The 24,338-nt window shown below is 39.0% G+C and overlaps 1 protein-coding gene across 3 annotated transcripts; it reads left to right on the forward strand.

Annotated features, from left to right (window-relative positions):
• Positions 1-2,016: 2,016 nt before the first annotated feature.
• Positions 2,017-24,318, forward strand: RB195_026051 (uncharacterized protein; the record flags this gene model as incomplete). 3 transcript variants are annotated; one of them, XM_064214430.1, is made up of 54 exons in its annotated part: positions 6,253-6,444; positions 6,957-7,143; positions 7,294-7,426; positions 8,038-8,200; positions 8,310-8,500; positions 11,326-11,448; positions 11,510-11,604; positions 11,700-11,838; positions 11,892-12,000; positions 12,062-12,206; positions 12,276-12,368; positions 12,424-12,626; positions 12,703-12,876; positions 14,347-14,454; positions 14,517-14,613; positions 14,773-14,837; positions 14,895-15,076; positions 15,137-15,305; positions 16,065-16,229; positions 16,294-16,389; positions 16,450-16,535; positions 16,596-16,689; positions 16,778-16,863; positions 16,925-17,075; positions 17,136-17,198; positions 17,254-17,357; positions 17,410-17,486; positions 17,545-17,650; positions 17,705-17,859; positions 17,945-18,018; positions 18,078-18,257; positions 18,322-18,434; positions 18,492-18,627; positions 18,688-18,759; positions 18,818-18,917; positions 18,981-19,069; positions 19,145-19,279; positions 19,330-19,413; positions 19,466-19,602; positions 19,712-19,808; positions 19,878-20,102; positions 20,169-20,237; positions 20,691-20,754; positions 20,816-20,953; positions 21,246-21,331; positions 21,432-21,470; positions 22,078-22,132; positions 22,452-22,525; positions 22,818-22,878; positions 22,950-23,135; positions 23,359-23,432; positions 23,500-23,586; positions 24,112-24,187; positions 24,266-24,318. In XM_064214430.1, 54 exons carry the CDS (start codon positions 6,253-6,255, stop codon positions 24,316-24,318), a joined length of 6,255 nt encoding a protein of 2,084 aa, XP_064070310.1. The 3 variants fall into 3 exon arrangements, with proteins under 3 accessions (XP_064070309.1, XP_064070310.1, XP_064070311.1); XM_064214429.1 differs by lacking the exons at positions 6,253-6,444; positions 6,957-7,143; positions 7,294-7,426; positions 8,038-8,200; positions 8,310-8,500 and having other exon boundaries at positions 11,363-11,448; XM_064214428.1 differs by lacking the exons at positions 6,253-6,444; positions 11,326-11,448; positions 11,510-11,604; ... (45 more) ...; positions 24,112-24,187; positions 24,266-24,318 and adding an exon at positions 2,017-2,105 and having other exon boundaries at positions 6,998-7,143; positions 8,310-8,504.
• Between the last annotated feature and the right edge of the window lie 20 nt (positions 24,319-24,338).

Here is a 24,338-nt window from a genome sequence, read left to right on the forward strand (position 1 = left end):
TGCACTCTCACTGCGCACGTTTCAGCACGACTTTACGTGTAAGTCCACGTCTCTCTGTCTTCTTTGAAAATTCCTTTAAAATGACTGAAAGTACTGTAGAACAAAAATCACATAACCGCTCCCAGTGCTTACTTACAGTGGTTACTAGTAATACTTGTTATCGACATCTGATTTAGGGAACATTACTTCTTGGTTGTAAAAATTGTAGAATAGTAATTTAGAAATGTTAAAAATTGTCTGCTGTCTGTGTTTTAGCAGTTACATTCAAAATTCACCTGTCTGTCTAGCCGCGAAATGTGTCTAGTTAAATTCGACGTAATTCGTATATATAACGATTGTTAAGGAAGTCTCTATACTCAGAATACATCCAGGCAGTTGTGATCGTCTCGACTTCAACCATTAATCTAAAGCTCTCGTTCGAGGATTGAACGAAGGAAATTGCGAAAATCCGACTATAAGGGAAGTACTCGTTTGTCCTATCGCAATGGCAGCGTGTCATGAAACTTGGATCGCTCCGAGTAAATATAGAGTTTAGAGTATGGACTACAAGTACGAGTGTGTTCCAGCTCAATTCCACTTAATCGTCTAAAAAAAACGGCGTGGGAAACGAGATTTGTTCTTACGAGATACGTGGGAACGAACCGAATAGGCTGCTCTGGGAATCGGAGCGTGTGCAAAGGTGGAACGCTTTCACCTCGTACAAACAAACACCATGCCCACGCCATTTTTTCAGGACAACAAAAAAATCAAACTTGACGACGCTCATGTTCGTAATCTACACCCTGAACTCTATATTTGTCCACAGGTATCCCTACTACGTAAATTTCGTAACGCATGAATTTAACGCACGGCTCACGATCGCTACTGTAATGCATAATTCAATTCCTATCTAGTGCTACTGTAATTTACTGTTTATTACATAAGCATAACCTCAGAAACGTGCATTCTTTCACAAAAGTTCCACCTCCGTACTAATAAATCCTTGCACAGTTCAGTGGATTAACGTTGTTTCTAATTTCGAGATTGAGACATGCCACTCCAGGAAATATTCCGGGTGTTAGCGTAGCAGTGTCGAGTCGGCCCTATATCCCTTATCCTAGAGTCTACGCCTAATATGCACCCAGAATACATCTTAACGATATCCGATTTTAGGATCCTGACCAGTTAAGTAAGAAAAGTATATAAAACCTCTGTGTGTAGTTAACGAAGTCTCATCTGTCGCTCAGCAGGGGATAAGGTAAAGGTAGTGGCGCATGAGATATTTCTGGAAAACTTCCTAAAACCTCTTCTTTTTCTCGTGATTCTTTCAGTATCTTTTTTAAGTTTGCCGCATATGATTCCATTATGTCGCAATTTGCACTTAATCACTCAATATCGTGAGTTAAAAGTGTAGTCAACCTCACGAGACGCACTACTAATATTGTTGGCGTTGAACGTTTTATGAGGGCTTGGTCCGGACAATCGCTTGACGCCGATGAATTTCTCAGGATCTCTATTCTTTTTTTTCCAGGCTTCTTTCTTCTTTTTCTTCTGGTTCTGTTCTGAATGATGAGTATCATTTTGGAGGTAAACCGCTTGAGTAGGACAAATCACACGTTTTCGGGAAATGTTGCGCTGATGAGTGTTTCTTGTGCTTTTGTTTACACATTTATTTCGAAGAAGAAGAAGTTGACAAACTTTCTGTCGTTATTTTTACTGCATATTCCCATTAAATTTCTTGTTGTCTTACTTTTTTATTTTTCTGTGTACTTCAGACTCTTTATAAATCTCTGAAAAATTTGATTCTCCCATAACTCTTCTTTCCTGCATCCTTCATTGAGTGCCGTCCATATAAGGGGCAAATTTCGCGCGTAACATCGACCCAAACGCTTCGAAAAAAAAACGATATCGAAAGAACTTTGTGAGAGCTCGAAATTCCCTTTTTTATAATATGAAACACTTTATTAAGTGTTCTTACCTTTATGTGTATTTTTCAATTTGACAAAAATTAGGTTGAGTCATAAATAACTTCCGACCATGCACTTCATACCTATTGTTATTGTTTACGCATACAATGGCTTACCCAAACAAGGGATTTTTGCTATCGCTACGCAGGCAGAACTTCGGTTAGTCTTTAGACAGCAGTCTGGTGTTGAAGACTTTGCGTTTAATTTTTTTATCCACCTTGAAAATGAAAGAGCCCGAAAAATACACTTACGCCATGTGCTGCTTTGGGAATCTAAACAAAAGGAAATAGAGCTGCAGCCACTTCTCAAAAAAATACAGTGTGTATGATGAAGGAGTGATAACCGATCGGGCGGCTAGAAATAGGTTTGTAAAATTTCGTTCTGGAGGTTTCACGCTGAAAGGCGAACCAAGAAGGAGCCCCCTTCAGATTTAGATGACGATGACTTGGAGTCAGTATTGGAACACTATCCACGTCAAACATCGAGAGAGTTACGAGAGGGAAACTCAATACATTACAATCACAGTAAATGTATGAAAAGCAAATTCGAATTTCTGACTCAATTAACCTTGTCTGATTGTCGTCTGAATTGTCGTCTTCAAGTAAGTAAAGCTTTAAAGTGCAACTAATTGCAAGGTGCAAGTTTCTTGTGTTTTTTTTTTGAGAGAGAGGCTACCAGAATTTTCACCTGTTTGCCTTGAATTGGTTCTAAATGTGGACATTAGTCCATAACCAGACGACATATGGAAAGGAAAAACAAACTTGTCGCAATCTTGTCCTTTCTTGTTTTCGTAATTATAGATGAAAGCGTAAACATTTCTGTATCTGCACGAGCGAACTCTTTCCTCTTTCCTAGGTTTCTTTCAATATTTTAGAGATAGAATGATGTATTTATGAATGGCGACATTAGAACAATGGGTATTAGAAAGAAACAGACCTTAAAAAACAACATCAAAAAAAGAAGAGAAGAAGCCAAACTGTTTGTATTTCATCCCTTACAGTCACCACATTTACTGAAATCATTCCTTATGTAACATGTAAACGAACTATTGTACAATCTTAAGGGAAATCAGGTCTTTCTAGAACATCATTTTCCTCACAAGGCAACATATGCTAAGAATGCGTTCCAGTCTGACCGCGGCTCCGTTCAATCGCTTTTATTCCGTAAACGCTGTGAAATCAGCAACCTTTTACTGGAATTAGGAATCGGATTCGGAAACTATTGTTTGGTGTGCGATAGGTAAACGGGATTGGATGGGACATCTTCGTACTGTAATGGAGACGGTGGATTGAATTGAATTTTGTGCAACGATTGACCTATAGAACCTTGGCATTGAAGGCAAGCACTAGTGTGTATCTCGGCGTGGTTCTCCGAGGCAGATTCCTGTAAAGCTTGGAAATTTTTGTTTACACCGACTATCTGTGAATGCGTACGATAATGTGCAAGCCTTGCTCCGATTTTCTTCCGGTACACGCCTAATCCCATATTCCCTGCAAATTAAATTGCTGCGGTAAGGGGGCGCGGCCTTGTGAACATTATTCACTTGTGGTTCTACAGTATGCTGTTTTGATGTGAATCAAAGTATGAAAGAAGTTTAAGCACTAATCTTTCTAATCTTACGTTCCTTAAGAATTTTCTTGTCGCTTTTAATAGCTTTAGTTCTTTTGATAGTTTAATTAACTTTTAATAACTAGAGTCGCATGCAATTTGCATACAACGAAAACATTCAAAATTTTGGTAGAATTCTCCTTTTTCCTCATATTTCCTGCAATTTCTTCACGTTTTTATAGGGATTTGTCAAATTAAATTTGCCTAATTTGAATTTCCAGTCAGTTTTTTGAACATTTGTACAGGTGAATTTCTTAACGCTTTATAATAACATTTTTCTGTTTTTATGACTATCCTCAAGACATTTGGTAGCGAGAGTTTATAGGGTTTATTATTCTCATGTCTCTGAGCCTATTGCAACAGAATTTTCCTAGTAATTTCCACGAGTTAATCTAAGAAAGAGAGATATTTTAAGTTTATGTAACTATCTATGTCAAGCATGTAGTACGATTATGCAGCCTGATGGTTCTCGCATAGAAATTATCCTCATATCACAACTTTTTAAATTAGAACGCTCTAAAAAGTGTACATCCCCGGCATTTGCTTATTTTTTAGTGATCAACTGGGAATTCTATGATTTTTTCAGTTATTCAAGTTTAGGACAAAGATTTTCATTGCGGTTCGAATTGTGTAGTGTGAGGGCATATCAGCTGGAACGCTATAGATACCTCAAATGGGAGTTCTTCACAGCTATTGTCAACCTTGCAAGATCTCCACATTTGAAAACGATATGCGCAAGTAAGCTTGTTTATTGTGTTCATTTGGTATATTGTTGTAAGTAATTACGCCGTCACATGCGTCATTTTCTTATGTATCAAGCCATGTAAATGAAACCACTTCTTTACGATGTCAACTAAGTCATTATTCCTGGAAAAAAACAGTTATGCGAATTTGGTTACCTGCTGAATGCTTGAATATCTGTTTTGTAGTGGTAATTCAGACCTAGACGATAGATTCGGGAAGTAATTTTTATGAAAGTTGAAGGAAACACTTCTAACCATAGTGACACTGAAACACTACATAACTGATCTAAACATACATACCTCCTGGCTCGTTTGAGAATTTCTTTCATTCCGATTCGTAGGGCAAAAATACAAGCGAGTTCAGTTGGAAAATACAATTTACATAGCTTAGATAGCGTCAAATAAACCAAGATTTTAGCTTTTTTTTTAAATTTTCATCTCCGATGTCCTTCAGTACTTACCAGAGGTGAGCCGTAAAAATAGGGCTCTATTATTGCTTGACTCAAAGAGTTTCTCCAAATATTTCATACAATATATGAGGAAAGCAAAGCAACGCTGTACACCTAGTCGACTCGTTTTCTACTCTCGTCTTGAACCAGATTTTACCTCTCAGACAAATCCAGAAGTAATAGTTGAGTAATTCGCAGGATATCCTCGAAGAAATAGTATGAAGATTATCGTTCAGACATTACTGGTGCCCTTCGTTTTCGAAAGAGAATTGAAAACTTGAGAATCTTCTAAAATTTCCTGAAGTGGTAGTAATCTATTTCTCTCAATGTTTGTACCAAGTTGCAATGTGAACGAATTGACAATTAAGAGGAAATGTTAACGTCTCAAAGACTGCATCCCAGACTCCAACAGCAACGGTAATCGAATTCGAAGGAAACATTATCCCTTAATTCCTATGTAATGTTGAACTATTTTTGAAAATTCTTTTCCTGGCTTCGATAATTGATATAATTTTTGTTGATATTATTGTGGTCCGGTCAATAATTGGATAGAGCGAACTGGAAAACGCACATTATTGTGAGACGCAGAGAACTTGCCGTGTCGTTTGCCAAAAAGCATCTGAAGACATTTTACTTCCATTTCGTTCTGACTGGGACTTTTTTTTGGGCAGCATTGGATCGAGAGATGTGTCCACAACCATTCCATCGCTGATGTTCCGAGTAATTATGTATAGGTTTTTATTGTCCGAATTAGGCTTAAATATTAGAAATAAAGAATAGAAGTAAGTACAAGGACACGTCGCGTTCATGGAGTGAACTTTATCCTGACGTCTAACAATGTAGTGCAATTTATCACATTTATTTCAACAGCGGCAGCAACGCAGTTGGAAGTGCAATGAGTTGACTCGGAACTGTGCGATGGATCGGTTCCACCGCTAAAACACTTTGTTGCTCGCTTTTTGCGTTGTGTTTATTGTTCCACCATTTTTCCTATGTTGTTATTAACAAAATATGTTTAGAAAAAACAAGTAATCGCCACTATTATTTATATAACTTTAGTGGTATATGGAAAGAAAGCGATTTAAAGGCATCACCCCACGAATCTGAAGTACGGATTTCAGGTGGAATATTCGTGTACGGATCGTAGATTATGGAGAGAGGGGTGATCCCGTCCATTTCTTCCTAATCTCCGTAAAAAAAAACTGCCCGGAGGATACGGCTTCGAGCGTTCCGGCGCGCTATTTTCTACAACGAGTTCGATTAGAGCGCGCCAGCCTTGTGCACGCGCCGCATCTTCCGGGTAGTTTTTTACGGAAATTAGGAAGAAATGTACGAAATCACACCCTCTCTCCATAATCTGCTATCCCGTATACGAATACTCCACCTGAAATTCGTACCACCTCAGATTCGTGGGGTGATGTGATGATGGGGTTAAAGTCGCTCCATTCTGGGGCCAAATACGGCCACAAACGTGAAGCATTACTCGGGTAAAATGTAGTTGGGAATATGATGACCGTCGATAAGTCGAAACGGTCAATCGCTAATTCACCCAGTCCGTTTTGTGCCAAACGTGAAGTATGTTGGGAGTATTTTAACGTGACCATCACCTTGCTCCTCTACTTGCGCAGTGCACACTACGTCGCTCATGTGCGTGTCGTCAAGGTCTCGATCTCTCCTGAAGCTAGCGCTTTATACCAGGTATGTCTACCAACACCTAGCACCTATATACTTCATCTTCTTCATCTTATATCGTCTTTTAAAATACCAAGAAGAACGTGGCAGATCATACAGTTTGGCTCTAAACGACCTATTCCGGCCGGATTACTACCACTCCTGGTCATTGTTTCACTATACTCAAGTGCATATCTCTTTGTGCGCCAACATTTAGGATTTGTTGAGGCGACCCTGTTTTTTTTTTCTGGTCAAAGATTAACCATGTTTCCTCAAGTCTTCCTTATAGTCTGTATTGAAAGGAAATTTCTGTGCATTTTTCCGCGGCAGCCATCGGGATTTGGGTGTGGCAAGTGAGGACAAGAGGGGAACATGATAATGGCTGAGCTAACTAAAATTTGCGTGACTCTTCGATAGCGGAGGCTAACATTCTGGAGGACTAGGTTTTCTAAATCTCAAACTTCTGCCTCCGTGAAGAAGTTTTCTGAAGAGGGATTCCAACGATAAGCTACTGTTGCAATCCTTATGAATAAGTCAAGGATGTTCTCTATGTAAACGTTGTTATCCATCAAGTTTCCAGAACCGTTATCCTTCGACCGCCTGGAGCCAACTCGGCTGAGCACAAGGCATCCAACTACAGCCTCTCCAAATTTACTTCACCTTACTTCGTTATGAGCGACGAGCACAAGGATATTTTACAGAAACACTTCCGAGGAACGTTATTAGGTAAAATTAGGACGATTCAAGTCTACGGATAAACGGCTATTTCTTCAAAAAGCTTTGTGGCAAATACGTAGAAACGATTGCTTTCGAAGTGCAGTAGAACTGATGCCCATTTAAGTCTTTTCTGATTTGAAAACATGTGATCTACTTCAGAACAACGACCGGATGTCTTCCACAAAACCATGTTAATGTGCATTCAATCAAGTCCAAAGCTGAATGAAATTATTGCTTGCCAGATGTATTGTTTCCGGGACTTGACCAAATGGCCGAAACTCAATAGACTCAGGTGAGTGGGAGGGTTAACGTAGCCATTCACATTATAAATTAAACTCTGTAATAACACTCCATTATCGTGTAATTGTTAAATTGCATCCCAGTTGTAGGCTGAGCTCTCTAAGAGCACTCCGTCACCACATATCTATTAAATCACATCCAACTATGATGTACAATGTTATCATTACTTCAGTTTCTACTACTCTCCGAAATATTTCCGGATAACAATAGAAAATATCATCCAGTCTAAGGAATTTCCGTTCTTCCCTTGGAAGTTTGGACTTGCAGCATTTCTCTTTAAAACTGATAAAACAACTGGTTATGACTAGTAATTTTACATGAAAGTACACTCCGGAATTGACGTAATGATTTCCTGTTTGTGAGAACAATTTAATAGCAACCTGCTAAATAAGCTTTTTTCCTGGGTAAATTGGAGGTTATGCGAGGGAAACCTTAAAGGACGCAGCCTTCAGAGCATCGAACATATACCTAAGTGATTTGATAAAAGTTATTAAAGAATCGTCAACAGTTCATGAATCAAAGTATCGGATATCTAAAATTCTAAATCTTAGAGTTGATTTGAATTTGGTCGCATATTCAAATCATATTAATTGTCTTTTTCAGCCAAGCACAATGCCAATTCTTTGAGCGTTTAATCCATGAACATCATCTCGATAGTTCGGCTGTATCTGAAGCCGTATACCAGCTTGGTATCATACATTTCCGATACGCTCAATATGGTCTCAAACCACATTTTCTGGATATATGGAGACAACACTTTGAGGAAGTAAATGATTTCAGCTTATTGTACCACTCCGACTACTCCCATGTCTTTCCGAAAGTATTCTCTGGGAGATCAACGTTTTTGAGTATCTTGTAACTGTCCTGTGTTTCAGTTGCTGGAGAAGCTCAAGTTTGAAAATTCAGACGAGAAATCATTATTCCTAGAAGCTTCCCGAGTTTTAACGAGATTCTTAGCTGAAACTATGAATCTCGCATACTCACGATGTCAACAAGAAGCCGCTATAAAAGCCAAGGAACAAACAAATGACTCATTGATGGAAACGGCTCCTGTTATTGATAGCAAGTAATGAGTGAGTAATGTGTAATTCTGCCTAATCACATCGTTGCCGTTAATCTGTTCATATCAGCACCATTCTATTTCAAATGTGTTTTTCATTCTTGTACATATATAGCCTAAGTAAATGCTACCAAGTATGAAAATGATATCAAGTTGTGTTAAAATCATATTATAATAAAAGTTGATCTTGCAGTAAATTTTTATGTTGCAAAAGAAAGTGCCCAGATGAGAAGATATTGCCAATGTGGGCAATGTACACGTTTGTAAACCTCAAACGATTCCGAATTGACATGTACATGGTGGCGCATCCTAAGCGGATTGATTAACGCTGGACAATTTATCCCTTTAAAGGCATCACCCCACGAATCTGAGGTGGTGCATATTTTAGGTGGAGTATTCGTATACGAGGTTGTATATTATGGGAGGAGGGTGATTCCGTCCATTTCTTCCTAATTGCCGTAGAAAACGGCTTCAAGCGTTCCGGCGCACTATCTTCTACAAGGAGTTCGATTATAGCGCGCCTTCCTTGTGCGGCGCCGCATCTTCCGGACTGTTTTCTACGGCAATCAGGAAGAAATGGACGGAATCACCCCTCTCTCCATAGTCTCCCATCCCGTATACGAATACTCCACTTGAAATCACCTCAGATTCGTGGAGTGATGCCTTTAATGAGAAAAAAATTGATCACTGTTTTTCTCCGACAGGATTTAGTAACTGTGAGCAAAATTTGTAACTACCCTAGAGATGTTTCAGTCGACAACTGGTTAAAAGGCACTCTATCTCTTAGAAATTAAGTGAATCAAGTTTGTGGAGACATTCACAGATTCATGTTCATTTTAAATTTCCCGGAGATTTCCTGTTAAACAGTGCAGTCAAACCTATTTTGAATAAATTACAATATTTAAACCTAAAATACCTTAAGGACACCAGTTCTCCCCACGAGCCTGAATCTTATATATAGGAGGGAAGAAACTTAAACGTATGTGTGTACTTCATATGGTTCTAATAGGACCGAAGAAGGTGATTTTAAGAAACACTGGAGAGTGTGAGAAAATGGTGCAGCATGTGAGAAATATTTAGTATTAGTATTTTTGTCCTGATATGAAGAGTGATCAAAATGAGAATTAATACAGGAACATAACTGCCACTTTCAGAGTGAAAATGATAGAGGTTTACAAGTGGTAAATAATATGAAGCAGACCGATGTGTAGATCGAACACGACTGTATGATTTTCTTCCTGATTCAACCATCATTGATTCACCATAAATACAAATCTTCTGATGTCAGAAGTGAAACTATTCTTTATAAGAAATTTTTGTTGGTGAGGAAAGTATTGCCCTAACGTTGTCATCAGCAACTGTTACCATTCTCCATAAATCTACTCTGATTCTGTGAGTGTCCATGACTTAGTCATCGATATCACCGTTTTATTTCAACCACATACATTACATCGAAAACATCAGTGTACCACAAATCTGGAGGATTCGGTGGGTTCCATGGATAAAACTTACGTATTCACGGGTCTCAAGAAGGTAATAGTACTACTCGTAGGGAAGAAATGGTAGCGATCTACAGTGAATAATGAATGTGACAATAAATCTGCTTTGCCGCTAAAGGCAGAAATTCCACTATTTGATTATTCATTCATCACATACACTCACAATGCGCCAGTTCAGAGCACCAAAAAAATAAGAGCATAGGACTGTCTGCAGAGTTACATGTGCCTATCTAGTAATAAATTTAATATAATCAGGAAGAGTAAGACTGGAGCTAATTAAAACGCCTAAATCTTCTTTAGGGGCAGAACAACGATTTACAACTCTACTTAAACGAGTCTAGTTTCGTTGAAGTGCACTGCAAAAGTGCTCCTTTAAATAAATTGTTAAGTAGAAGACAATTCGAAGCTACTTTAGTTGAGTTATCGATACAGAAATGACCATCAACCGCATTGTTTGTTTATTGCATGAATTACTATGCTGAGAGTCTCATTATTCTGCCTGTCTGATTCTTCAGAGTTTAGCGAATATTGGAGTGGATTCTCTGAGCTCAAAATCAATCGTTGGTTTATAGATAGTGACAACTAGGTTGTTCTTACTCCCTTTTAAAAAAAAATAATTGCTGAACAACCACAAAAGGTATATCGTTCGGTTACAGAATAGCTTAATCAGAAGAGAGCCTCGACTAAGTGACTACGATAGATTTGTATGGAACCAGCCATGACTTCTCTGCAAAAAGCCATCTGTCTCTGATGTCCCCAAAGTTGTAGTAGCAAGTAAATCATTTATGCTAAAACACAAAGCGTACACAACTCCATCATCTCCTAAACAAGGTTGGTTTTACATGAAGATGCAAGGCTCCTTTGTCTGTCCTCATGTCGATGCCCATGAGAAAATAGTGCGCCCCAATCGCAAACCGTCCAACAATGTGGCGGCGCCAAACATTACATTTCAAAGGCTCGGCCGAACTCAGCTGTTTCTTGAGTATTTTGTATGCTTTTACATATTTTATGTGCATTCAAGCTCTTCAGACTTTTCCTTCTAATCTTCTATGTTTGTAATCTATCGCTGACAAATATGTGAACTTCTAGGATGGTTTGTTTCGCGTCCGAGTGGGAAATGAAAGTCCGAAGTTGTATTGACCACTTCTTTATTTATGTTTCTATTGATGGTTATCTCATTTCATGCGTACATATTGAACTGTTTTTGAAGGTAGTTTGACAAATTGGCGCATAAATAAAGGAACATTTTTGTTCTAACAAGTTTGTTCAAAACGCCTCTCTGAAACGATCTAGTCTTATGCTGTAGTGATGAACTCACTTTGATTTTGTTAGGGCCATCAAATCGCGTTTTCTTCGTCCATCAGCAGAAATGACGTCTATTAGCAGTGTGGTCGAGTTTCTTTCATCTGAATTTTCATGTATAGAAGATATTACGGATGAATGGGTATCGTCCAGGTTCGTTAGATTTAATCCTGATTTCCCTTTTGGAATGAAAGAATTGTATACTATTTTCTAGCACCGAAGGCAATTACAACGATTTCTCTTCGATATCTGCGATTTTCACTCCTTCGTTCTACGAAAATGATCGAGCAACGATGCGACTGAGACAATGTATGAAATGTTTGAATATACCGAGGCTCTGCTACGCTACACATACCTTGAAGCGTCATTTTCACTTTCGTTTTCCTCATTGATCTACTCTTCAGTGCTCACTATCCTTGCGAAGTTCGAGGAAGAAAGTGATGATGCTGAAATTTGGACCGAGATGGCCAAGATTAACATTTCTGGGAAACAGCTTTCCGTGCTGCTATGGTACTCGATAGAATGGGGGCTTGAGAAGAACAGGTAGTACCCATTCCTTCTGCCATCACTAAATAAATCTTCTAGCACTCTTCTAGCTCGTTCGAGCAGTTCGAGAGAGGTGCCTTAGCAGCTTGCGCTTACTTAATTCTTGCCAGCATCAAGGATGCGAAAGCCTATAACATTTTCAATCCCCACCTTTACCAGGTGTTCTTCTGTTTATTGATTGAGGCACCTCTCTTTGTTGTATGACAGTTCCTTTATTCAGAAATGTCTTGGTATGTTCCGCTCTCTGTACCGTTGTCTCACATATGATGCACGAGCTGCGGCTGCTAAGAGTAAATCCAAAGGAAAAGGAAAGTCAAAGAAGAAACAACAGAATGAAACCAGAACAGAAATTACTGAGGAGGGAGGTGATTGTTTGAAATCCGGCTTTTTCATAGCGGTTCTCCTGCTCATATCCAGTTAACCCTCTGTTCCAGAGGAGACATTCAGCGCCGCGTCTTTTGACAAGGAAGAAGTGAGACGCTTGCTCGAAGAATCTTGTGAGGCGATGTTCTCACTACTGGACAAAGGTGAGTCTCCCAGTAATGTCAGAACTCGGGATATCCTTGACATACATATTTACAGTGTCTCTTTCTGGTTACTCTGGAATGTCTCATGAAACGGCACTGTTAGTGCGCGACTTGGCTCGCATCGACATATACGCTGATGCAAAGGTTGACATTGTGGAAAATCCGGGACAATTCAAAAAGCTTCGTAAATTCTGTGACCGCTCATTTGCTCTCATGCATCGACTCATTGACGAGCGTCACAGTGCTGGTGGATATGCGGTATCCCATACCTTTTTTAGATCCTTGAAGTTCCGAACAAGACTGATCAGACTTATCTCGTAAACTATTCTCTCAGGTAATATCTCGCATAATCTATCCGAGATTAGCATTTTGGACCTTCGAGTGTGATGTTATTCCATCATCCACTACTATTCCTGCTGTATTCACCGTATGGAGAGATCTCATGGTCAAGTTTATCAAGATTAGAGCTCAGATTGGGAAAATGGACGAACTGCTTGCTATTTTCAAGGTCTGACATTGTTTTTTCACCTGCTAGAAATTCATTTGACTTGATTAAGTCAATATCGTTAACATGGTGGTTAAAATGAGTGTAGTTGATAGCATAACTTAAGATTTCAGGAAGAAGCCAGTATAATAAGACTGATCAATTGTCGTTTCTATTTGTTTCAATATACTTAGTGTCATTTTGGCACAAATTTCAACTTACTTTGTGAACTGAGGCTTATTTCATTCCTGTCCGTTGCCATATTTTTGCTCATTGATGCTAACGAGTTCTACATGTCATAGTAGTGCATTTTTGGAGTGCTTTATTTTTTTTTCTTTTGAATCATTTCACTGCTCCAAAGATATTAAGGCAAGTTTGTCCGCTTTAGAATTTAATTATTAACCAGAAATTCCAGATTTCCTAGACGTAATAAAGTTAGTCTCTTGATCACCTGAACAGCATTGATTGAAGGCTTTTGATTGCTTGAGATATACGGTATCCTTTAGATCCTAAAAGTTACGAGCAGATGGATCTCTTAAACCATTCTTTCAAGTGATATCTCGCGTGCTGTTTTCGAGATAGGATGGTTGGACCTTCGACTATGATATTATTCCATTATTCACTACTATTTTTGCAGTCCCTCAACCTTCTTAAAATATCCATGCTGGTATCACAAACTGAAATCTCGTACCAATAAAGTGATCTATACATGCATTTTATTTCTAACGCTCTTTTTGGTAAACTTTATTGTAGAGATGTTCCTTTTGACTTATGGTAACGAATTGTGAAACAATGTGCAACAACGTATGATAACTTCAAAATCATAACAAATTGCACCTACCAGTTGAATGCAGAGTTTTGATTTTCTTTTATTGTAATAATTAAAGTCATTTTGACTACAGACTTCGTGATATTCTAGATAAAATGCTTACAAAACGTGTTGACAAAATTAATTGGCAATTCAAACTGAAGAGCAACGACTAACCAGACCACAATGTTATATCTTGCTGATCCAGTGTAAGTCTGGCGCGTCGTAGGGAACATTTCTCGGCTCTCATAGTCCTCTTGCTGCGATAATTTCAGTAGCGATGTCAAACAGTAATTCATTTCATTTCTTATTTCGTTCCAATATCACTTTCGAAAGAAATGAAAATCTGGGTCATTTTTTAAATCCATTATCCCGTAGCTTTAGTAAATGTTCTTCAGTTGCTTACTCTCCTATTCTTGAGGTGAGCTAGCGTTGAAAATATACTGTTTTTGTTTTGAATATGATGCGAGTAAAGAGGAATACTTTGACAGAGTTGAAAAAGAGAGAAGAGCTGCTCCTTCACTGATTTATCGTACAAAATAGGTTACTTGGTGAATCTTTATTCCACATGCATTACTTTATTCTTTATTGTTCTAGTCACGGAGCTTTATATTTTGACCTGTTTTCAATTATGTTCATTTTTGTGATACAAATCTGTGAAACAAGTGCCCGATTAAATTCTTTAGGTGTTGGAAAACTTATATCAGCGCTGCACCGATCGATTGGACTACCGCACACGTCTAGCACAATCCGTGATTCTTGTATTGCAAACCTTGCCACGTGTATTCCACTTTGTAAGGAATTAATTACTGTCTAGGTTCCTATAGTGTCTTTTTGGAGATGCTGCATGTTATAGGAGTTTGTACAACGGATCGATCGCTTCTCCAGAACTCAGAAGGTAGCAGTACGGAACTTCACGTGCGAGATTGCACCACTAGTTCTCACAAATTTCGGTTCGTCTACTCACTTTTTAAGTTGCCGTAGCAAAAAAAAATTGGAGAAGCAGATAGTAAATATGTATTGTTCATGTCAGGTTATGAACATTAGTAACAGTTTTGTAAGAACTCTATTTGTACAGTAGTCATTATTGCTTCTTGATTAGTACATTCTAGATTTGTCTGATCCAGATCCGGGCCTTTATGATGAAATTGACAATGTTAACAAAACAATCGCTCAGGTAAATACGCTCGGGATTCCATATTTTTCTCCAACATCTCTTAAATACGTGGTGTAGGCTGGCGACGCCACCACATCTACGGTTGTACTCGAACCGAAACAAGAGGAACTGCAAGGTTACAGCGACGAGGAAGATGGAACTTCGGCCATCAACTCAAGTAGTGAAAATGATGGCGACTCAGATAAGGAGAATAACCAGAAGAAGGAGAAAACTAAGATACCTAAGAGGACTTTAGCACAGTAAGTGCACTAATATTACTCTAATTTCCCATAACTACGCAGTAATAACTATTTTAACAGGAAGGAAAAACCCGTTCGTGTACCGGTTTTGCCTGCACTCTACACTTGCATAATTCGTTGCTGCATCGATAAAGCATCTACCGTTCGCATCCGAGCCATGTTTCATTTGGCTTCGTTGCTCGGCATTACCGAACACAGTGGCCAATTGTTCTACCATGCAACGAAAATGGTACTCACTTTCTTTCTTCTTTATGAAAATGAAAAGAGGAATTTCTTCTTCATCATGTTCGTGTTGGCATCCCTCTAACTATCAGCGTGAAGTGGGTTATGCCTATGCGGGGTCGCAGATTGTGGGGAAGAGGGTGATTCCGTTCATCTCTCCCTGTATCGGTATAAACGAACGACCCCGAAACTGTTTCTTACGATGGCTTCTGTTGCAATGCGCAACAATTGCACCCCGCCCCGCCTTGTCCGAGTGGGTTTTCGACTGTCGTAAGAAACAGTTCCGGGGTCATCCGTTTACACTGATACAGAGAAAGATGAACCGAATCACCTTCCCCACAATCCAGGACCAGTATGGGGATAACCCACTTGAAACCCGCCCCACCTCAGATTCGTGCGGTGATGCCTTTAATCAATTATATGTGCCAGATGTATCTCGAGTTCTCCGTAGTGACCAGCATTTTTTTTCCAAGAATGGAGCTTGCGGGACATATTCAGATATTAGGTAGATACGTAAATGTTATCCCAACTTAATGGTAACTATACGTAAATGGTTCTATCCCAACTTTATCACTTCGAGAAACTCTAATTCTGATTTTTCTTTGGTTTTTCTTTTCAAAATGAGACTCATGGACTATTTGCTTGCATATAAACTAGTACGATTTTCTCTAGTAGGACGTCTGCTATTTTATGTAGCATCCGCCACGATATTAAACTGACTAAGCGAAATCAAAGCAGAAGAAAATCCTTACAATTGTTCTTTCAGTTCGAGGAGTCGCCAAGAATTTTTGTGGGTGGATTTAGTCAAAATGAGGAAGGCACAGAAAACGATGATGAAGAGATCAATGAGGAAATGTTCCTTGATGATTCAGAGATTGTCATTGAAAACGTTATGCTGCATATTATTCTCACAGGAGCTGTCGATGATACGGTAAAAATTCTGCCTCTTCATTTTTGCAAATCAATTTAGAAATGCAGGAGTAACTTTGTTCCAGGCTGGCGTACGTAAAAACTCTCTCATGGCGTTGCAAGTCTTCTTTCCGGATATTGAAGAATCGTCTCAAGTTGAAAATGCTGTTAACTGCTTGAAGGTAATCTCCATCTTTTTTCAGGTATTGTTCAGTTTGATTTCAATTTGCTTGGAGTTGTAGGAGCGTTGCTGTGATAGTTCTTTGATGGTTCGTAAACAGGCTGCAGAAGTGCTTGATCACCTTTTCAGTACTTGCATGCCACACAGGTGTGTGATTTAAAGAAACTACTGTGTCATTTCTGTCTTCGCCAATATTTGGTGTTACAGAAAGCAGCTCCAGAAAGGATGGTTAACTGCTGTTCTTCCAATGATCAACGATCGGGAACAAAGTGTGCAACAGTTGGTTGCACAAGTTGTTGTGGTTTGTTTTAAGTATTTTTTAAAGATGTTCTGTTTTCGTAGGACTAGTTTTGTTTTTTTTTTTTAGCATTTCTTTGTTTTTTTTTCAGAAGACAATTCTGAATCCACTTTTTGGAGAAATGGAAGAGAACTCTTGGAAACTCTTGCGTGCAATTGAACTGGAAAATAATAACCGGTAAGGATTGGTTTGTCACTAATTTCGATTATTTTGGTGTTGTCATGTTTTTTTTTTCTAGTCGGCTGTTGATCCGTGCGCTCATGCACGAATATCGGGAAGGGCGCGTGAAATCCGTGATAGTTGATGCGCTGAACAATAAACTCGACTCGTCTCCTGAGCATAGCGATGTTATATGGATGCTTCTTGCTGACCTGAGTGTAATATTCAAAGTGGGATCATAATTTGCATTTCACCTCTGCTATGAGGCCTTCCATCACAAATTCATCTAGGTGAAGCCGCAGAAAGCTGTGCATGCTTGGTATGCACTTGAAGATGGTGATCCGAACAACAGGGTGAGTAATTTATTCCTCTTATAGTAATGATGTTCTCAAAATTGTAAATTCTTAGGTTCGTTATGTGGCCAAGGTACTTACTAAAAACTCTGGTGATCTCAAGTCTGACATAAAGTCAGATCTCGTTGCTGACCTCAAATCCAAGATCTCAAACTTTAGGTACGATTTCTATTCTTTACGTTTACTGTGGTGCATATGTCATTTTGTTAAGAATCCATGCGCCAAATATATCGTCTGCTTACCTTTGTCTGGCAAAATTGTTGGATGCTATTGGGGAAGAAGGCAAAGGTCAGGATCTTTATTTGCATATATAGATTTGTTTTTCATTCATTCATGTGTTTTCAAGGGAAGAAGGAACTAGAAAAATTTGGAAGAGGAATTCTGATGGATTGTCGAGGTAGGATCCGCGAATCTCTTCAGAAAATTGAGGAGGAATATGACGACGCTGATAAGTAAGAAGAGCAGTTACTTCCTCGGTCTTTCTCTTGGCACAGTACCAGTTTTAGATTGCATGCTCGTGAGACGTCATTGATACGTATGATTACAACCATTGGTGAAATAGTGCAGTTTTCATCAGGGCTGATGACAGCTGGATTACGTCACTTTGATGCCCTTAAGACTGTTCTTGCATCAGACATTTTTAACGAGGAGGACCTCCCTGGTAGGTTTTTTTGAACGTTAACTTGAAGTGTCTTTCTTTCTAAAATCTCGCTTCCGCATATATTTTTTTATTCACATCTTTTCAGTACTCAACTCTGCTATGCCGTCATTGAACCCCTCACCAACAAACTCGCGCGCCCCTTCACCCACTAATTCTGTGGTACATCAAGTTGTCATACGTTTCGTGTAGTTAGAGGTTTTACGATGTTCTACCTTCAGACTAGCGACGGTGGCTCTTCACAACCAACTTCCACGTCCTCGCAAGGAACATCGTCATCTCACGGAGGCCCTGTGATCCCGCAACATATTGTCAAGGCAGCAATGACTAACCGCCGCGCTCTGTTAACTCCGCGAGTTCGAGCGCATGCTGTTTTGACAATCGGAAAGTTCTGTCTCATGGTTCGCACATATTTCTTATCTCTCGGTACTGTAATGATTGTCAGTAAGATAATTTTGAGTTTAGGACGAGAAAATTGCAAAGGCAACAATACCTGTCTTTGTGAAACAGTTGAAACTAAACTCCGATCATGTGATTAGAAACAATATCGCGCTTGTCGTTTGTGATCTGTGTATCAGGTGACCTCTCAATCAATTTCTATCGACACATCATGTAGTAATCTAAGTTTTCTTTAGGTATACTCTAATGGTGGATCGTTATTCCCCTATTGTAGCCGCTTGTCTTAAAGACAAATCCACCCTGGTACGCCAGCAGACTCTTGAGTCGCTCACATCATTAATTAAGGAACAGTTCATTAGATGGGAAGGACAGGTACAGTTAGAACTTTTGTTTTCATGACGGTTCATACTTTGGGCACCTTACTAATTTCAGATTATGTATCGTTTTGTTTCAACTATCTTGGATGAAAACAAATTAATCAGTGACTACACGAAATTTTGCTTGGTGAGCATTCGCTTCTTGTTCTTGCTCAAAACACATTTTGCAGTAAGAATTATTTTAGCGCGACGTTTTGCTGCTGCAGTTCCCAGACTTGTTTGAAAGTCATTTTCTTGAGTGTCTTATGTATTTCAATAATGTTCCAGTGAGTTGTGAACGAGAAAGTAGGTATTTTTTCCTCCTATAACGGGTATGTTCTTCAAATATAGTTACTTGCTTTGTTTTAGTAGTGCAAAAAGAGGTTGATCAATCTCAACAAGTTTGCCTTTATGGCAACAATAACATGGAGAATCGTCTGACTATTTACAAGTTTATGGCGAGTTTTTTTTTTTCAAATTTTTTTTATATGCTAATAGATTATGGAGATGAAATCTTTCCCTTCAAATTTTAGCTGAGTACATTTGACGACCCAAAGAAATTCGGTTTGATGGCACAAATTTGTACTCAGATTCTCTGTCCGCTGATGAACGGGAAATTTAAGTATGAAAATTCGCACGTGCGTGCACTCGTAAAGGATGCTCTGACGGTGAGTATTGTTATTTATGTGTGTTATCATCGTCGTGCTATTTGATTCAGGTCATGTCTCTAAAAGAAATCAAACTAAACATGGATGTTGGTAAAGGACCAGACGAAGAAGATGAGCCACCCGCTGCGGTTGTGGTAAGGGTACTGTATTAAAACCGTAAAGCAGGTTCGAATGTTTCATTTGCAGGCTGTTGCAAAAGAGATTGTCACTACTGCGTTTCGTAAGGCTATGCTTGAGTACGTTATGCCCACTTTACTAGATCTACGTGTTTACCTTAATGAACGACGATCCGCACTGCGTAAGGAACTCTACGCTGTGTTCCGGTGAGTCCTATTTTTCATGAAAAGACAAGTATTCGAAGCCATCAAATTCTCCATTTATGAGTGGGGGCCTGGATGTCTGGCTTTTTACAAGCACAATTACGTTGTTCAGTGTTATTTGTCGCGAACACAAAGAAAAAATTGACGAATTCTTGGATGGTGACGAACAGCTGAAAGCTGAAGTTGAGTATGATATTCGAAGATACGAGGTAATTTTTTCTAATGTATAAAACATCTTCATCAGGTAATCACGTTTCTTTTTTGTTTTTTTCTTGTAGTTGCGTGAAAAGGCTGAACGCGCTGCAGCAAAGAGACGTGCCGAGGAAGCTGCAGCGGGAAGACGTCTGTCGAGAAGGTCTTTGGCAATAGTTAGACGAGACGAAAGGGAAGATGATATGAATTCGACGCAATCAAATTCTTCTCAGAAAGATGATAACGGCGTGTTGGAACAAGGGCCCTCTGCACAAGGGTTCGCGATTCCAAACCCTCCTTCGAAACAAGTTGTATGTGTTAGCCTTTGCTGCCGCTTTGGCCATATTTGCTTGTGCAATTAGGGGTTCTCGTTTTAGGGACGTAAATCTACTCATAAGAGCAGCTTAGCAGGTCACACTATTCCAGTCGACGAAATGTCCAGTGATGTGAGTTGTGTCTCATCTTCGATGGCTTCCTATCGTCCTATCGTGCTCACAAACGATGTGGCACTCCGTGAACTGTCTGATGAAATTTTCGCAATAAATTTTCAAAATTCCAATAACGCATCCCAGAGCTCGCATCATGTAGTCGTGAGTGGTGACCCCTGAGTTCAACACATTTAACATGTTTATCCACGTATGCTCACTTTAACGTGCTAGCATTGATCCCTCTCACCAACTCTAGCGGACCAAACGTGTTCTGTCTTGTCCTAACATGCCAACCATGCTCGTTTTGATGCAGACTCCCTCATTCATTCGCACCCTGTCACTGGTTGGGAAAGGTCGACTCTTCCAATAGCCCCTTTTATATTCTCATATATTTATTTGTTTATGTATTCATTTATTTATTTGTTTATATGAGTGGGCTATTGTTATCGAAGTTGGGATATTTTCTTTAAGAGGATGAATAAACTTGGCAATGTCGGTGTACCAGAAGGATGCAGTCAAGCCACCAATCCCGCTTGTGAGTTTCTCTTTCTCTCGTTTCTCATAGTGGTTTATATCGAGTAACTTAAAAATCTTAGTGAATTCGTCTACGTCGGGTCCTGATACGAATTCCAGTACGACTATATCGCCAATGCCAAAGTCATCCATAACAACTAGTCCAAGGACAACCTTGTCGACAAGTCTTACTTCATCTATGGCAGACAGTGGTCCTGAGGGTGAGTGCGATTCCTTTTCATGTGATCGCTGATGATATAATATCGAAGTTACATAAAATCCCAATCACAAGTTTTTGGTGTTATAAGGTCGGCTATTTCCTTTGCTTTGTGCAAACTTCAGACTCTTTTATACAAATACCAAGCACTTTGCTGATGCATCTAATTATCGGCTTCTCTCGATAAGCTGTCATTCAGTAATATATTAGTCACAACAAATGGGGTACTGGGCATTCAGCTCGGCAGACTTAAAAATGTTACTTCGCTGCCAACTTTGGATGTCTGTTAAATTCAGAACGCCAAAATGCTGTTTGTGCAAGTGACAGAACTGACGCAAGCGATGGACATTTGAGGAGAGTCGATAGAACTGCTGACCCTGCTGTGAGTAGCTAATTTTCACCCACCATGGTGGTGTAGTTTCACTCTCCTGGTCAAGAATAGAAAACAACAATATGATGACGGTGTTACTGTACCGATTAAGGTTCTCACTTGCGCTGGTCAACTCCTCAGTGAATCGACTGTAAGTAGTTTTTTGTTGTTTCACTTTATCTGTTGTAATCTGCAGCTTTTCGTTTTTTGTTTAGCTATATATCCATGATTTCGTGATCTTTACTTGGTCGAATTTCTGTCTGTCATATGTTCCTCTAGTTCACTTAAAGGTCTGAGGAAATTTTCGTTTTTGGCATCCTCCATCAGTATGCAGCGATAGGAACGTAGTAGTTATCACAGAGAGCTAGGGTCCTTTTCCAGATCCAGTAACAAACACAGAAACATAATAGGACGCAGAATATGTCATACACGTCCTCACAAAATGTGGAAATTTTCGATGATTGCTACATTTAAGCACGTTACCAACAGATAAGCAAAACGCTTTTGCTCTACTAGGATAACATTCTGTGAATGCGCGCCAGTTAATTTTTCTTACTTGTTTTCGCAAACCTTTGGTATTGAGTGCTAATGATGTTTTAAATCGTGAATTTCTTTGGATTTTTCAGCGTGGTACTTATAAATTACGACCCGACCCTCTAAACGATGTCTTTGGCCACATTTTTGCTTGGTTTCCTCATTACTCTTATCGACATTGTAATTGGTATAGAGCAAATACTTTCTTTAAAATGAATGTTTAGGAGAAGGCAGGAAGATTTGAGAATACCCTCAGGACTAGTGCGACCAGTTCATCTGGTGGGTCTTTCATATTTCCACTCATTCAATTTTTTTTCTCTACTTCTTCATTATCACAACTCTTCCCAGCAGTTTATGGAGTCATTTTCAAACCATAGAAGTTTATTTCATGATTATTTGTGACAAAACTGTTGCTTCACAAAGACCTTCTGAGGTTTTGCAGAAACTCGGGATTTTTCGCTCTTCATCGAAAAATTTTTGTTTAGCTCTAACATGTCAGCGGAATACACAGAATATTTTCCGCGAATGAAATCCTTTGTTTTGTATTTCCTTGTAAAAATGCATTGTGCTGTAAATTGAATAACAACCTTAAATGCAGGAAGCCACGAGGTCGCTGGAATCGATGATGGCAGCGAATCTGCTAATAATATCAAAGGAGACGCAAGCCATAGTGTGAGTTACTTTGTCGTCTGTATTGAAGAAGGTTATCGTCTTGCAATGGTTCAAAGAGATACAACTGTGAAAAGGATCGACGAAGCAACTGTTGCGTCGATCTTTTTCATTTCGCTCCTTGAATATGTGAAAAATCTTCTATGAGTTTTAGTTTTTTTTTTCTTTCTTTTGCTGAGATGAGTTCCCTTTTGTGCATCATTATTTTATGGATATATACTTTCTTCGTTCACAGTAGATTGTTTCGGTTTTCATATCATTCCATATCTTTTATAATCGAAAAGCGATATTTTAGAAGAGCAAAACAAAACGTGGGAACATCGTCAGCACAGATGCTGCAATAACTGGTAGTTGTGGTATGATTTGTAAATTGAACTCTGTGTCTTTTCGCTTTTCTTTTCAACGTTTTGTTCTGTTATTGTCTTAGGTGACAGTAATCCTGCACCCGGCAGTGTAGTAGAGTCAAGGAATATTGCTGAACCTAAGAGTTGTCCAATGGACGTGGTGGAGTCAGACAATCGAACTGATACTAACAGTATTCCAATGGAAGTTGACACCACGAATTCAAGCGGGGGTGAAAAAATGCTAGGAAAGGAAAATTTCCGTGAACCAGGTGATTTACGTTGAGTATTGGCGGGCATAAACCAATTCTTGAAAACAACCACTGTCTAGATTTGAAAACGTTCAGCACAATTTTTCAACATTTACTTAGTATTAGTGTGTTTCATAGGGTTCATTTTATTACACTTAAGTTTATCAGGTGAAACATTTCCTTTTCTTTTTCTACTGGGTGGAGGAACCGTTGTCGTTTACTATTTCAATTTGGCTTCCTGCAGGTGAGCGGCCTAAACGTCGCACTGTTCGTCCTGCTTTCTCATCCAAGTCGGAGACATCCGTAGTTACCCAGAGTGTAAGCATTACTTTATTTGTTATTTATAATGGGCACATTTTAGCTGAGAAGAATCTTCTTTTTTCAGTCGAAAACCTCCTTAGCATATTCCTCATCAAGCGAAGGTGCGGTAGGCGGTCGTGCTGCTTCAACTCCTATTAAGGAAATTGCTGAGGTGATAGTACAATGTTATAGTATAAAAAAATTAATAATATAATAAATACATAATCAATATAAAAATTTGAAAATAAGTTTCGAGTGAATGAAATGAATGAAGTACTGTTACCATTGTGAATTAATGTGTAACCTTTCGATTTTTATGAAGTAACAGCAAGAGAGTACAGGCCTAAGCCATCTGGAATTTTCGCTTACAGTTTTGTTAGTATTTTTCTACGCAGCTTCTCCCCAGGTTTTTTTTTCGCTTTATTCCGCTATTTTAAATCTAGAGTCTTTTGAGCCATTTGTAAATCATATTTGTTCTAACACGGATGAAACTGTCACAATAAGTAAAAATCTCAGTAATTATCATTACCTTTTGGGCTACATTAAGGAATCTTACGGGTCTGACGTGATCTACTTTTTTTTTGCCCAGAAAAAAGAACTGACGAGTAACTGGAATTTCGTCCTCTCTCAAAGCTGTCGATTCTCTTCACCATGTTCATGTTTTTTGTTAAGTGATTCCTCATAATTATTTTTTTAGCTTACATTCGCTGATCTCAATTTGTCTGCTATATCTTCTGAAAAGTCGGGAGCGCTTTCGAGCAGAAGTCGTTTAGGTATTTTTTGTCCTGTACGCAGTAACATATATTTTTGTGTTCGAGTACATTTTTCTGATATAAAGGCACATATCTTAGCTCGCCATCTAACATATCGCTCTGAAGTGGACGACATTGAAGAAGAACAGTAGGCGCTTGTGCCATTTATAAT

Source organism: Necator americanus, chromosome X (assembly GCF_031761385.1).
Source record: "Necator americanus strain Aroian chromosome X, whole genome shotgun sequence".
Taxonomy (NCBI): Eukaryota; Metazoa; Nematoda; class Chromadorea; order Rhabditida; family Ancylostomatidae; genus Necator; species Necator americanus.